The sequence below is a fragment of the Odontesthes bonariensis genome, chromosome 23 (assembly GCF_027942865.1).
Source record: "Odontesthes bonariensis isolate fOdoBon6 chromosome 23, fOdoBon6.hap1, whole genome shotgun sequence".
NCBI lineage: Eukaryota > Metazoa > Chordata > Actinopteri > Atheriniformes > Atherinopsidae > Odontesthes > Odontesthes bonariensis.
In genome coordinates this window covers 16,197,659-16,214,143 of record NC_134528.1, presented here as the reverse complement: position 1 = coordinate 16,214,143, position 16,485 = coordinate 16,197,659, and the positions used below count along the sequence as shown (strand labels likewise).

Here is a 16,485-nt window from a genome sequence, read left to right as displayed (position 1 = left end):
TTCGAAAAGTCATCAATGGGGCTGCAGTTGAGCGGTACTTTTTCTCTTGCCTCAGTATACGGTTCATGATTTGTTATCTAACATTCTTGCAAAAACAACATGTTAAGGAAGGCATGAAAATGTACACCATTCATATAAAAAAAGCAATATGTTTACTATATTACAATAAGATTTCTCTGTTGAGTTGTTGTACAATTATCTTCTACCAAATTGTGCAGCTTAGCATTTTCATCATGACAACATACTTCCTGATCCTGACAAAAAAGTTGGTCTATTAATCGTAAACAAGGGGTTTGCTATTCAAAATAAGGCAACATAAGATTAATACACTTAGCCTGCCCTTGAAGTCATACATTTTGACCATTAAGACTCATTTTAAATATTTCGTGTTACTTGCTTATATTTTCTTAAATTTACCAAATTGGTTTCATTTTGAATTCCAGTCAGCACTAGAAATGTCATAAAAAAATGAACCTGTGAGTTGCAGCAGAATACAAAATTGAAAATAGTTTTCCCTGGAGCAGCCAGTTAAATACCTACAAAAGAAAAAATATGATTTGGACCACCAGCTGGACTTTAAAGGTTACTACCACAGGCGTTTCCGATATATCAGTTCAAGACAGAGCCTAAAAGAGTTTTACTTCCTCCAGCACATGTTCTGTACATCCTGCTTGCAAATATGACACACATAACTTACAAAAAAAATGAAAGAAAAATCCCACAGCAGTGATATTACTTTCTTTCCATTTTTCTTTCTCTCTAGGCAACAGACGCTGACCTCAGCTCCAACCTCACATATCAAATTCGAACTAAAGACCTGGATCCTGAGATAGTACAGTTATTCCACGTTGACCCCATGACGGGGGAGCTGTCACTTCTCAGGGTTCTGGACTATGAGGCTCTGAGTGACTCTGACCCTTCATACACGTTCACTGTAGAAGCCGTGGACACAGAAGGAACCATGCCTCCTGGACTAGCCTCTGTGACTGTCAGAATAATGGTGAGTAGGTGTTTCTCAGATGCTTTCTCTGTCCAAGTATGAAGAGAAAAAATAATGGAGGTCGGTCGGTCACTCTTTTAAAACTTCAATTTAGAAAGTGTTGAATTCAAAAATTTGCAGAGGCCCTGAAGGTAAGATAGATGTTTTATTTGGTCAACTGGAATTTATTACTGAATATACATCAATTCCTGTCGTTTTTTGCGGAAAACGGTTGTGGGGAGGCAAAATAGGACTACTAATAATGTTAAAAAAATTAATGATGTAAATCTCAACAGCTGATGTCAGCAGGTGAAGAAATTTATGAACTTAGTAGAAAAGCAGCATCCATCAAAGGTATTTTTTCAGGGGCAAACATGGATCACAACTATTTTACAAAAAGTTTGACAGTGCTCAGAAGAGGCATTGAAAAATTGATCAATTTTTTTGATCTTTAAGGAAAATAAATTAACACTATGTCCTCACAAACAAAAAAGAAAAAGATAGAAACTGTTAAGATGAAGCTCAAAACGTATGCTCCATCTTCCTCTGTCATCTGTCACGACTGAAAAGAAAAGTGAGATTTTGGAGCATATTCAACATATTCTGTCTTGAAGATAACATGTTTCTAACATATTTATCCCCATCATATTTCGGCAAGACAACACAATTTTGCATTCTGGACACAATTATAAAACACGCCTGATACCCGACTGGCCATATTGAAATCCCAGCTCTTCTTCAGTAGAGAATGTTTCATTTCTAAAGGAACGGAGACCCAATACCGTTGCTCACTGTAAGACCTTTCTTGGTGAAGAATTAAAAAGAGAAAAAGAAAAAAGAAAATGATCCACATAAATTTTTTTTTTTAAATCTTGTGATTACATGTTACACAACATCTTTTATTTAAAAAAAAAAAAAAAAAAAAGCTTTACAATTCATATCCATGTGATGAACTAAAATCTGATTATGTGTTGTAATTTAACAGGTCAAAGACAATTGAATTCTTTTTGCAGTTTTTAAAGTTTTATTTAGTGTGATATTTGTGTGTTGTTTCAACTTTAGTGTCTACCAGCTAAGGGCACGTTAAAGATCTTATTTTAGCCACTAGAATTAGAAATTCCTGTTTATATGCTTCCAAGGGTACAGAAAGAGATGAAAACAAAGTCACTACTCACTAATTACGATCGCACTGACAAGCTGGAGTGGTAATGTCCCACACTTGGTTTGCTTTGAATGGATTTGAACCAATAAATATTGCTAATCAATTACTTGTAACAAAGTCAAACTCAGACTTTAGATTAATTAACTTTAAAATTTGTGGATCAGTTAAGATTGTGCTCTGTAGTTAGTAGAGCTGATTCTAACGAGTTTTATAACATCCTATGAATATATAAGCAAAACAAGCTAATAAACAAATGGGAAAACAGACTAATCTAAGGGGGCCTGAAACCGAATAAATCTGAAGGGTTTACTTGTATACATATCAGTTGTTTCTGATGTGACACTTACAGGTCACTTGATCTCAGACTATGGTGGGTTGGTTTGAAAACTTCCAGATGTGATCGACATAAGAGCAGTTTTTTTTAATAAAGACAACAATTTGATGTTCATCTGCTTGAGCTCTCCTCTGCTCTCTGATGTGTCTGATACCTCCCATTGATGCTACCAAGCCACACAGACATCAATCACTGTCTGATCCCGTTTTATCCTGTATACCGTCAATCAAGTGACTTACCTGTCTTTCCACAAAAATGTGCACATTTACTGAATTTTCTGATACATTAATCTTGTGTTGGAAAGGTATGAAACTGCAATTACAGAAAATAAGTTGCCTTTTTATCTTTATTTACTCATTTTTGTGCATCTCCTTCTTAGTTTGAAGACTATGAAACAAGTTTTTATATCCATCATTTGAGCAGATTGTGCCATAAACCACTGTTTTGTGGTGTCTCGACTTCTTGTGGTACATATGCTTGTTGTGATTAAAACTCCACAGCGTTTCTCCTTTTACTCTACTTACTGTATTTATTCCTCTCAGAGATGTATTGATTTTTTTTCTTAACCTAAGCCAAAATTAAAAAAGGACTTAATTCAATAATAATAATAAATCATAATTCAATTGTCAACATAGGCATTAAGATTTTGGACTACATGTTGTCACTGCATATTGTGATGTTATAATTCCTTGTTGGAACCACATGTCAGTGAGTGAGGGAGTTTTGGGACTGCATGGACAAATGTGGCAATTAGAATGACATTTTGTTGCTAATTTTCTTTTTTAATCCACTCCTGTTCTGGTTATCTGTACTATGGTTTTATGTTTATGTACTTTGGTGCAGGCTTGAGTGGACTGTATACAGGGGCAGGGGTACATTAATGTATATCTCCATGTAGTTTCTCAGTGTTTAAAGATGAAGGTCATTTCAGACGCATTAAGTTTATAATGCTGATGTCGTTCTGTTTGTTAAATCTCTCTCCAGGACATGAATGACTTCTCTCCAGTATTCAGCAAGTCGGTGTACCGAGGCATGGTTGCCCCTAATGCTGTCAAGGGAACCATTGTAACCACGGTGTTCGCCAATGACTCTGACCCTGCGGTGAGCGTTTCAAGCTGCTGATACTCAATCAAACTGTCTCCCACTATCTGAAAATTCTGTGTTGGGATGATGCAAGATAATGATGCTTGCGTGTGTGCGTGTGTGTGTGTGTGTGTGTGTGTGTGCGTGTGTGTGTGTGTGTGTGTGTGTGTGTGTGTCTGTGCTATGAATCTGTTAAACCCAGAGCAGCTCTTACTGACACGTCCACTGGGCTTTTAATGATAAATATCTTTGCACTGCGTGCTGGTTTATTTAACTTGTAAAATGAAGGCTAGCTCACTTAAGTATTCCATTGTGAACCTTTAAAAAGTGTGGTGCAGTTAAAAAGGGGGTTTAAAAGGTGGCAACATGTCTAAACAGGGGTCTCAGTGCAATGTGTGAGATTACCTTTGGTGAGTCACACAGGCTTTGTTTAGATGCAGGTCTGAAGTGGCTTTTAGAAAGGTAGTCCCCATTTTTATTGGAAACCAAGAAACAGCCACCTGGTACATTTTCAATTCTACTCACCGAATAAATATTTATGAGGAAGTCCAGATACAAACTCAAAAGTATCACTCAAGAGCCTCTGAACTCATTTTTCATTTCCCTATTTGCAAGCAAGATCCTCTGCATCAGCGAATGTTTCCCCATAAGCCTCTTTATAAGCACCGCATCCTGTGAATAATGTACTTGCTCTTCTCTTTCATCACCTGAACTGATTCAGACTGCAGGTTAAAGCATCAGACTAGATTCTTATGAGTCAAAAAAACAACATTATACTGCCCAGGTGGTATGCTATAAAAATACTCCCAGAGCTCAAATGAGGGCTAAATGGCAGCTTTTGGGCACTAAATATATATGAGTATAAATGTCACTAATTCTCAGAAGATTTTAATGTTACCTCTGAAGTAAAAACACTTTGAGGAATTTGACTGAGGTTTTCTGACTCACATCAAGCTGTTATGTAATGAAATGTTACACTGGAACAATCAGCTCTGCATTACAGCTCAGAACTGCAGTCTTTCTGTAAAAGCAAAGTAATTTAGGAAGAAATGATGGTAAGACTGAAAAAAATACCACTTACTTTGTAATTACACAGATAACACATTGATTTACGTGAAATACGCATTTGCTTTGACAAACTTAATTTCTTACTGATTTTTGCTGTTGCCCTAAAGTGCAGTACACAACCATTCTTTAAAAGACACGACCACATAAGAGTAAACACAACCCCAAAACAGACCGTGCATATAAAAGTGAAAACATAAACACACTTTGCAAAACACATTTAGAAATAAGAGCACGTAAATGGACTTCGCTTTATTGAAAAAGTAGAGACTGCAGATCTTCCTTTTGATTGGACAGAGCCCAAGTCCTTTTTCAGCAGGTCAATGTAATCTTGTGTTCTCATTGTTGTTTTCTCTTTTGTGTTCATGTTTTGTAAAATATATTTTAGCATTTTGCACTTCGGGGCCACAAAAGATACTGCAACTCGGACTCTTTTGGTGTTATTACAGTAAAACAGGAGTAATAGTGGAAATCTGCCTTGATTATCTTAAATTCCTCTGGTGACTGCCAATGACGCTTTGTTGCAGCCATACGATTAAACATGAAACAGCTACGGTAATACATCATTGTTGTTAATAGCTTTCAGAACCGTCCTTATTATCTTAACCCTCCTGTTGTCTTCGGGTCAAAATGACCCGTCACTGTGTTAAACCCCCCCCCCCCCCCAAAAAAAAAACACTAAATACTATTTTTTCAATTTGAAATTTTATGACTTTTCCTAGATTGGCCCCAACAGTAGAAAAAGTGAAATGTTGCTTTTATTCACATTTCCATGTAAGCTGTACAAAAAAATGTATAAAGGTGGTCTTCGGGTCAAAATGACCCGTGAGGCAAATAGAGTTGAAATCATGTTACAACGTTTTAGTTGTGTCTCAGATCAATCAGTAGCAGAAGTAAACAAGGCAAATCTCAGACTGCAGAATACCACCTGTTTATTTCCAGAGGTTATAAAGGTGTTGCAGATAACAGGACCCCGAATTCTGTCTGTGCTGAAGCCATGAGTGTGGGTTATAACATTGAAGAGGCTGTAGAGCTGATTTTCTCAGATGTCCAGCAAGACAACTCTGATTCAGAAGAGGAAGTGGAGGATGTATCCGAAGAAGAAGATGGGGAGGAATACAACCCAGAGCATGATGAATCATCTTCAAAAAAAGAAGAAAACCCTGAAGCTGAAAGAGAGAATTTCCTTTCAAAAAATGGTAAAATAACATGGTCTTCAGCAGAATATGACCAACACGGCAGGCATGCAGAACAAAACGTCATAAAGATGACCCCAGGACCCACAAGGTATGCCGTTTCTCATGCCCATGACATTGTCTCTACATTCTACCTGTTTATCACACCAGCATTTGAAAAAATAATCCTGGAGATGACAAATCTGGAGGGTTTGGCCCAGCAAGCCAGCAAAATATGGCATCAAGTCATGGGTGGCTTGCGATGCCAAATCAAGCTATGCTTGAAAAATGCAAGTCTATACTGGGAAGCCGACCAGTGGATGCCCAGAGAAGAACCAGGGGATGCGAGTTGTGCTTGATGTGACAGAGGGACTGAGGGGTCACAATGTGACGTGACAATTTCTTCACCTCTTATGACCTCGGACAGCAGCTCCTGAAGAGGAAGATCACCATGGTTGGTACAGTTCGAAAGAACAAGCCTGAGCTCCCACCTGCACTGCTTGCGTCAAAGGAGAGAGAGGTCTTCTCCTCAAAGTTTGCCTTCATGCCCACCACCACTCTAGTTTCCTAACTCCCAAAGAAAAACAAGAATGTAGTTCTTCTGAGCACACTGCACACAGACGGTGACATTAGCAATTGTGAGGACAGGAAGCCAATCATCATCCTAGACTACAACTGCAACAAAGGAGGTGTGGGCAACCTAGATAAGGTGATTGGAACATACAGCTGCAGAAGAATGACTGGCCGCTGGCCACTGGTCATCTTCCACAACATCATTGATGTTTCCTCCTACAATGCCTTTGTAATTTGGAGAGAGATCAACCCGACCTGGATGTCTCGTAAGCAGAACAAGAGGAGGGTGTTCCTGGAGCACCTAGGAAAGGCACTTGTAACTCCACTCATTGAAAGAAGGAAGCATGTGCCCCGCACAGAAGCCTCAGCAGCAGTTGTGAAAGCTATTCAGAGTGCAGGAGCTCCTGATCAACCTGAGGATCCAGTTACCACAGCCACTTACCCACCTGGCGCAAGTAAGAGGAAATCAGTTCTACCCTCAAAAGAGGTACTGTAAAACACATACTGTGTGCTGCAGGTGTAAGAAATATATCTGCAAAGGCTGTGCACTTGCATACTGCCCTAGATGTGCTAATTAGTTGAATGGGTTATGTTATTTTTCATATTTTTGTATTGTACATTGTCTTAAATTGTTCACTGGAGAAAAAAAAGTGAAGAGGGAAAACTCAGGTATTAACACATTTTGTGGTGAATGACAATATGCAAGAAGAAATTTGGTGTTTAAAATTCAATTAAGCTGCTTATATTGGGGGTTTAGTGAAGGCGGGTCATTTTGAGCCAGAGGACACGGGGTGTATACAGAAAATGAGGACAACAGGAGGGTTAAGTCTTTGTGACTGAGACACGTAGCAAGATCCTTTCATCCTCTGAGGATAAAAAGGAAATAATGGACAGATTTAGAAGATTTTAAAAGACCTACAGTTACAGAAATACACTAATCTTAGCTCTGAAATAAAGCATTAGAAAACATGTCCTTGAGATACAAATGTGGTTGAAAGTTTACTCGACGATAATTCATCATGGATGGAAGTTGATGCAGCAGTGTTGGACTTTTCCTGGTTTCTTTGGTTTGTTCTTCTGGGAGAGAAGATTATGTAAGTTTGTACAACGTTTATGTTCAAAGATAAATATAAAGGGAAATTGTTCTCAAGTTTTGATTTATTTTTTCTGGGATCTGGAGTGATGCCCTTTACAGAAAAGTAGAGTCTGTCCCAGGAAACCAACAAACTTGACTGAACTTTATTCAATCAATTGTGCCATTAAGAGGGATCAGTAGTCCAGCAGAAATCTACCAGAGGCTTGTAGATGGTTACCAAAAGCATATACTAATTGTGGAGCGTTCAACCACATATTAGGTTTGCTGTATTTACATTATTTATCTTGTGTGTGTGTGTGTGTGCATTAGCATGTGTCATGTGTAATTTTATGTCTTCTTCCTTGTTGAGTTAAGAAAAGTGGAGGCTCTACAATTAAAATAAAATACAGTTCAAATAAACCACTGAAAGATTAATAATGCTGGGACATTTTTGCCTATGAAAACTGTATGAAAGCTTCAAGCTAAAACATACTGTCTAGATTGCAGGAATGCATACTAACAACACTTGATATGACTTGACGTGCAGTAAGTGCACCTTTTAATGAGACCAGGCTGAGCAGATATGCCACCTTTTAACCAAACAGTGTGGATGCTCAAACTGTTACTAACTTATGCAGATTTCTCCAAACTGCCCCTCAAATGAAGATTTAAATGTAGAGGCCAAATTGAATGGGTGCTGTTAAATGTAATTCCTAAGAAGTGCATCCTTGAGTGAAACTTGTCATACTATCTGACGCATAGTTATTAGAATTGGACTTCAGGTATCCAAAGTGGTGGATTTGTGCATTTTCACTCTTGAATTTTTATTTTTTTATTTTTTGGAATGTAGAGATTCTTTTGACATTTGGGTCCAAGCAAACTGCTTTAGATAAGAAATACTAAAAAAGTAATTGCACATCCATTATTATACCATGCTTCACTTTCAGGCTGCTGGGCAACAAAATCCATGAGACACCATAGATGAGACATTTCATCCTTGGACCTTAATGTTAAAGCATTCGCCTTTTTTTTCTCTTTATAGGGTACCCCGGCAAGTCTAGTTCACTACAAGGTGGACCAGGAGGCATATCCATATTCTGCTTCTATATTTGATGTAGAAGAAGAGGCAGGACATGTGGTTACCAGAGTAAACCTAAATGAGGAGCCCAACCTGAAGTTCAGTGTAAGTATGCACACAGAGTTGAACTTTTAAATCAAGTCAATTTTTGTGACTATTTAAAAGATATTTAATGGACATTTGGTGCATCCATCATAGTAAGTGTCATGACTGTTCTGATCATCTCAATAGTCCATACGAATACAAAGGATTGGCTCAGTGTTTGGCAGAATATGGTCCCTCGGGTGAGCCCCTACTGCTTAGTAAAAACAAAACAAAAAATTATACACTATACAAAGATTTTGAACAAGGTAAAAAAAAAAAAATAGCAACAGCTTAATATGAGCATGTTGTCATTGATGTCATTGTCATTGTGAAGACACTGATGTTGGATCTTATAAGCCTCACTGTAGCTGAACTGAACTCCACACTGCCATGAGCGTGGCTCTTGAATTTAGTCATACCTTTTGTGAAATACTATGTGGGGCCTTGTGTTGAGAATGTTTTTGTCTCTAATTAACTAAAATATGCCTAAATGCACATACTCTGTCAACTAGAAGAGGAACTTTTCACAAGTGCAAGGACTCAATGGTCCTTGTGTCAGTGTCAGATTAACATGAATGTTGTGATCCGGCGGTATCTGTGAGGCACAGTTTGGACGTATGTATACCCTCTAGTTAGCTTTGACAAATCCACATCAACTGCATGTACCCTTGAAATAAAAAATAAATGCTATATAAGACGACCCTGAAGTAGCCACTGCATATGTATGGACATGTTCTCCAAGACGACTTAAGGTAGATGAGAGTAATGTGACAGGAACCACTTTACTTCTGCCATATCTGGGGAGTATAACATTTTAGTTTTTTTATTCTATTAAAAGAAGGGGTAAAATCTGTAACTATGATCAGCTTAAATGTCCAGTTTGCATGATATAGTGACATCGAGTGGCATACATTGCATTTGCAACTAAATGATCCCCCGCATTCCAGGCTTGTAGGATAAACTATGATGGCTATAAAAAGCAAGGGAGAGGCCTGCTTTAGACTCATTGTAGTGTCTTTGGATAAAAATAGCTTGAGTTAGTTATTTTATTGAAAACAGAATTATTCAAATGTTTCACAATATTCAACATTAATGAAAACATAAATATATTTTTTCCAATACATTTAACTGAGCATTAAACGGCTTTAAAGACTCTGTTGGAGAAAGATCCGTTGGAAACCATTTTTGTGTACAGGGTTCTGTTAAATGTTTCATTTAACTTGACAGCTTTTGCTCTTCTGCATTCTGAAATTTAGTTCATCTCATTTTGAAATTAGTTTGTCTTTGATCTTGATTCATCCTCTGGCGGATTATTAATTCACTTTTCTATAATGCATCCAGTACATTAGATATAACCATGCAGTTGAGAGTCTTTTAAATTTAGTATGAAACATCAGGCTATGTGATTTCTAATCAATCACATTGATCTTTTCAACTGCAAACCTTGGCACGCAGGCTCCTGTTCACTATAGCTCAGAGATTATTACTAGAGAAGATTTATCTGACATGTCCCTGTTTTGCTTTGCTTTTTAGATTCTAGATTTAGTGGGTGGAACTTTGGGAGGACATCACATGAACTGGACCATTAAACATTAATTTGAGCATCACTTTCAGATTTTACCTGCTTACATGCACTGTTTCTACAGATAAAGGTGTCCTGTGAATCCCTGTCCAGTGTACAACATGTACTGCAGTAGCTTTTGAGTTTCAGAACTGCCTCTTCTCAGCTGCATGCTTAAATGAGCCTTTGAGCCATGCTAATTTCATCTTTTGATTTGGTTTTAATTAACACAACAAGGATTCAGCGTCCTCTTCTTTTCTACTTTATTTCTTCCAAATATCGCAAACAAAATGTCCAACACCGTGTAGAATTTTTCATTATGGCTGAGATAACACTAGCTAAGGAATTGATTTCTTAAAGATGTACACATCTTTATGAGAACATACATCTTACTGATGTTTAGCAGAGTAAATGAATCTTGCCAAAAGACATCACAGGTTTAGGTATTGGGAGACGCAGACACAAAGTGTTAATGGTAACCAAATCAAATCACACCGGCTAGAAGAAAAACAAATAATGATAATACAGGTTGTGATGTGAATGAACAGGGCACTCAACCATGTTTCAAGCTAAAAAATCTTTGCTTTTAAATAATTCTGTATGTATTTAAAACTTTCTCAAGTTTCATCAACATTAAAAGAGTAGAGCACAGTGATTACAGAGTAGTTACATTTTCCTGAATCAACAAGAATACAGAAAGACAATGTAATTAGGTGTCTTGATGTCAAAGTTTGGCCTTAATTCAAATTCTTTTGGGTCTGATTAACATTAGTTATTCCCAACTTTTGGAAAAGAAAGACTAAATGAGCAGGAAAATTTCAACTCCTACTGTTCTCCAATTACCACATAAATAATGTGAATGTGCACATTTTTTGATCCAGGAATCCTGGATTATTTTTATTTTAGCTGCTCTTATTATAAGCAGACTAAAATGTTGTGAGTTGGTATTTTCCCTTTTTTTTTCCTTTTTGCTTTTTTGTTATTGCAGTGTTGTAGGACATGAAGGGGAACAGCAGTGGCAGCAGACAGGTATTGCAAGGATGTGATACCTTGTGAAGTACTGACTCTGTCTATCTGTGTCTGTGTGTATGCGTACGACAGCTGGTGGTGGTGGCCTATGATCATGGCGAGCCCGTGAAAGAGAATACAACTCTGGTTGAAATCACAGTGCTTCAGCCCTCGGTTATTCCTGTGTTCACCCAGGAAGAATACAGGTACTCACTCACACACACACAAACACACACTGAGCTATTTTACTGCCACCTGAATGCTGGTAAATATCGAAGGCAGCTATTTACGGGTCACTTGTATGGCAGTTCAACGGGATAAAATACATTTATATCACTTTTATAAGTTTCACTACAAGAAAATAAGAGGATTTGTTTTTATGTGGCAAATGAATGTAATGTAAAACATTCAACAAGAATATTGAGAGGAAGGTTCAAAATTCCATACCAAAACTGAATTAGTTTTCATCCCCTTTTCTCTGATAAAGTCAAAGCAAACGACACTTCCACATGTCAGCGTGGATAATAAATAACAGTGCACATCCCTGTTTCCCTGTTACACTAAAACATATGAAAACTTTTTCGATAAACATAGATGCTCATACACAAAGTAGCACAGAAGTGCAAAGTCTAAATGGTATGAAATGCCTCTATAATTCAGCTTAAATTAGCACTTAAATGATGAATAAAGATAAAATAAAACGATGTGAAAATAACATTTTAGAAATTTGGCAGATTGCGGCCAAGTTACCCTCCTTAAACAAAGCAGTACAACTTTTCCAAAGATTATTTCCTGTCTTACAGCAATGATTGCATCTTCATCCAGTTGACACCTTCTCACTGTCTGAGACTGTTACTTTGAAGTTTGAATGTGTCTGGAAGCACTATAAATCAATCATAAAGCCCTGGTATATCTCACTGGGAAATACAAAAGAAAGTCAAATAAGAGTTCCTTTAATCTTTGTGATGACAGTGCATATACTTCTTACAATATTTCATTCCCTCTTTGTTTAATAATGACAACAACCTCAGCAATTACTCACCACAAACCATTGATTTATGACAATCTTAGCTCATAAGGAGACACAAATACGCTGCCACCAAGGTCCTCATTGCCAGTGTTTCATTTAATTGATTATTATTGATTGATTATTCTCTTTTGTATATTTGGTTGCATCAAATATGAAATTGGCCTACAGTCTCTATCTATAATTTCCCTTTTTTCTATGTTGATTTTTTTTCTTCTTTTTATTTTTCATAGAATATAAAATTGGTCTCTTATTCTGGTTTTTGTCACTCACTCTGAAGGCCTTTGTAATGCAGGACTGGATGATTTATTCTCCTGCCATTTTCTCTTTTGTAAAATTGTCAGTATATTACTTCACGGACTTAGATGAAAATTGTGAGAGAAAATCTTTTCAAGACTTTGACTGTTTTGTAGTGAGAGGAATATAATTAGTTTGGAGTAATTCCTTTAGATTAGGTTTCCTGTCAGGCACTTCTTTTTTCTTTATGTTCTCTTGTCTGCCTCAACAACATATCAAGGTGATCCAAACTTTTATGTTCATTTCATGTCGAGGCATTTACTGTGATAGGGCTTATTTTCACATCATCGTATGGCATCTGTCATGGAACAGCAGTGCTTCTTTACCTTTTTAATAATTGAACACCTGAAACAGTAAACTAATGAGTATGTTGTATGTATGCATGTTTTCTCATTGTTGCAAACCCAGTTTGTAAGATTTGTTGTTGACGTACAGTGGTTTGAAGCACTGTTTTTGTAGGAAAACGGTTACGGAGAGATACCAGAGCCATATCATTCTCGATTTATGAATATGTAACATAGCTTACAGCTACAACAATGTGTAGACATATCTGTGTATGCACTTCATATTTTTTTTTTTTTGATCATCATACTGTTCACTACACATATTTATGTTTGAGCACTGTGAAAATCCCTTTTTGGGGGTATTGGTTTTTCGTATACAGTGTTTTGTCTATGTGTGAGTGTGTGTGTATACCTTTGCTTTTGTATTATTGTCCCTGTGTTGAATTTTTTTTGTTGTTGTTGTAAATCCATGCTGCGTTTAAACTGCATACAGTCTAACAGTTTTGAATTGATTTTCCTGGCTATATTCACTATTAGTTAATCACATTACCAGCATGGTTTGAGGGTTTGCTAATGCACTTTAGTCATTTTGTTTGGTTCGGGTCTCCAGTCATGGGCAACGCTGAATTGGTAATGATGATTCCTTCTAGTAAAGAGAGGAATAAAGAAACAAGTTCTTTTAAAAGCAACTTCTTGGAAAAAGTACAGTTACACCCGTCTCATCCTAATATTGGGAATGGTTTGGCCCGCTGTCTGTCTTTATAGTGTTTAATTGGCTTTATTTACATGTTTGTAAACTTTTATGATATAGTACTTTGAGAAGCTTGTCTTATTGAAAATAATATCTTTATTGTCGTTGCCTCCTCTAAATGTACAGCAAAATTGAACTGGATCTCTAGTTTGATAGAAGAACAGTAACGACCAGTTGCAGCCAATTTCTTTTACCATTTATGTTTTCTGTGAAAAACATAGCACGTGAGTTTGGTTAATAGTAACTGTTTCACACTTACGTAGCACCTTTTTAGTACATTCTTGTCTCAGTCTCGACATGTTTCTCATTTACTTATGATTTATAGTTTACCTCAGTCTCAGACAGACATTCAAGTGAGATCATTCACATTTCTGCGAATTCCATGGAAATGCTTACTCTTTAAAATGGTGAAAAAAAGCCCATCTTCGCTTGTCCACTTGTGTCATAACAAAACATTACATTTATTTAAAGTCCCTTTCCTCTAAAATCCATGTTTTTAATCTTGGATTAGAAAAATCAACTTGACTATTAATGCTATGACTGAGGATTTTTGCTTTGAATACCCAGAGCAGTACAGGACTCGGTGTCCTCAATATCACTCCCTGGGTTATTTATTTAGATTTCTACAATTTACTACATTTTCACCATGATAATGGCCCCTTGCTACATGATAATGACTGAAACTGAGCATTTTCACATTGTTACAGTTAGTGTTTCACTTCAAAACCAGAGTGCTGCGATACAGAGACCGTCTTTCTGCATGGGCTTTGAACAAAGGAAAGTTTCACAGTATTGCAAGTGTTGAACGTAGTTTTTTGGTGAACAAACTCAGGCGGGACAAAAAAAAAAAATACATTTCATTTTCATTTATTCCTCTTCCCATTTAATAATATATGATGCTTTTCCACAACTGCAACTAAGAATTTTATAGTAGCCCTTATTATTGAATTTGGATTTCTGAATTATTTCTGACATTGTCTGTTTTTCAGGATGAAACAAACACACTGGCCCTCATTTATCAAGCCGTCGTAGAAAGCATCGTATATATGAGCGGAGAACTCGTCGTACGCAGAGGCTCAAGTGAGATTTACAGAACATGCGTACCACACCAATCCCATCGTAAGACCGAGCGGCTGTTGATAAATCCGGCGGCTGAAATCCATCGTAATGATCCTAACCACGCCTTCTACAAAAGGCCGCACCTCTAGAATTTGCGACATGGATAGACGAAAGGCGGCAAAGAAACGCTGTCAACGCTGACGGCTGTCAACAGCTCTGATCCAGGTTTGGATTTGAGTGCCTTGGAGGAGAGGGTGGCTGGCCTGATGGGAGCTACGTCTTTGCGTATGCGCTGTGTTAAAGCGCCTCTCCTGTAGGCTACGGCTCATAAGCCACTCATCATTTTCCCGAAAGAAATCCTGCCGGTCCCGGAAGACTCTCTCGCGCCTGATGCGCGCGTTCAGGTCCTCTAACAAAGCCAGATCTGCCATCGTTTCGCCATTACCGCGCCGCTAGAATCAGCTCTTAAATAGGCGGTTGAATAATGAGCCATCACTCTTCCAATTACGGAGTTGTACTTGTTTAATTTATTTATTTATTTAATTTGTGTTTATGTTTATATTTATGTTGAAGTCAAATAAAACATGGGCCTTCTTTGAAGTGATAAGTCTGTAATTTTAACCTAGGGATTTGTTGCGACTCATGAGGCACGCACTAGTGACGCTGCTGTTTATGTATGCTATTGCAGTCACCGCAAGTCAAAATGGAAAAGTGCGTACACGGCTTCAGACCTGTCGTGGCGATTTCATCTTTCCTGCGCTCACGATGGATTTGATAAGCCAACCTTTGCGCAGAAAAGAACGTACACACGACCTACGCATGTTTTTCGTCTTAAGCAAGTTTGATAAATGAGGGCCAGTGTGTTTGGGATGTAATACAAAATATTTTGGGCAGCTGCAGTCAGGCACAAATCGATACCAAGACAAACGTTTTTGCACACAAGCTCATAGTACACTTAGACTGAGCCCCGGTCATCCATAGCTTTGGCACGGTTTGCTGTTGGTGTCTTTTCACTGTGTGCTTAGCTCATCTAGCAACGTAATTAACAAGCCATGGAGGACGTTTGCTAAATTATTGCTGCCAACGTGTTTGGTCGGAGCAGAATTGTTTTCCAGCCTTTCTCTTTCTCTTGCTGTAGTGCACTCCTAACACCTGCATAATTAGTATGCAATCAGTATTGCTGACACATGGATAGTTATCAGCATCTAAGTGGAATTATCAGCATGAGGTTAAGTGAACTGAAAGGAAATATTGCCTTTTGAAAGATTACTGAAAACATTTCCCTTTTTCTCTGTGTACAAAAGCTACACAACAATGAGTGTTTGTTTGCATTTTTTATATGTGTGTCTAAACACAGACACAGGTCCCCCCCCCCCCCCAGCTGTCAGAATGGTCTCTTATGTTAATTATTCTAATTGGAAAGTGTTGAGTGAGTTACACGCCAAAATGCTTCTAACAATCAAATGCTTGTTTTATAATCAGATTATATGATCAAGGATGGCGATATGTTTCTTTGTTTTACATCATTACACACATAGTTATAAAACTATACACCGTTGCAAAATCTTTAGAAAAATGCAACCGCTAATCAGCTTTATGGCACATATATGTTGCACAAATCCTGTTAAAGAATCACAGAATAAGTCAGGCAGAAGGTCACAATGTTTTATGCCATCAGCTGAATGGAAAGCAGAGGTCCGTTTCACGTAGCAGGTTTAGTGAAAACTCTGAGTTGATTAACCCTGAAATGAGGGAAACCCTGAGTTTTCCGTTTCACAAAGGGAGGTAACTCAACCCCGAGAAAGAGGGGTAACTCTAGCCTGTTTCACAAAGAGAGGTAACTTAACCTCTCGGTCAGTTACCGGAGTAACAGACTCTCTGAACCTAACC

The 16,485-nt window shown here is 37.7% G+C and overlaps 1 protein-coding gene across 2 annotated transcripts in view; it reads left to right on the top strand.

The window, feature by feature from the left end:
- LOC142373511 (protocadherin-15-like) overlaps positions 1-16,485 on the top strand; it is a 219,316-nt gene that overhangs the window by 150,184 nt on the left and 52,647 nt on the right. For both annotated transcript variants that reach the window (XM_075456801.1, XM_075456800.1), the window contains 4 exons: positions 764-1,000; positions 3,460-3,576; positions 8,489-8,629; positions 11,271-11,383. In XM_075456801.1, coding sequence (XP_075312916.1) covers positions 764-1,000; positions 3,460-3,576; positions 8,489-8,629; positions 11,271-11,383 — 608 coding nt within the window. The remainder of the gene's footprint in view (positions 1-763; positions 1,001-3,459; positions 3,577-8,488; positions 8,630-11,270; positions 11,384-16,485) is intronic.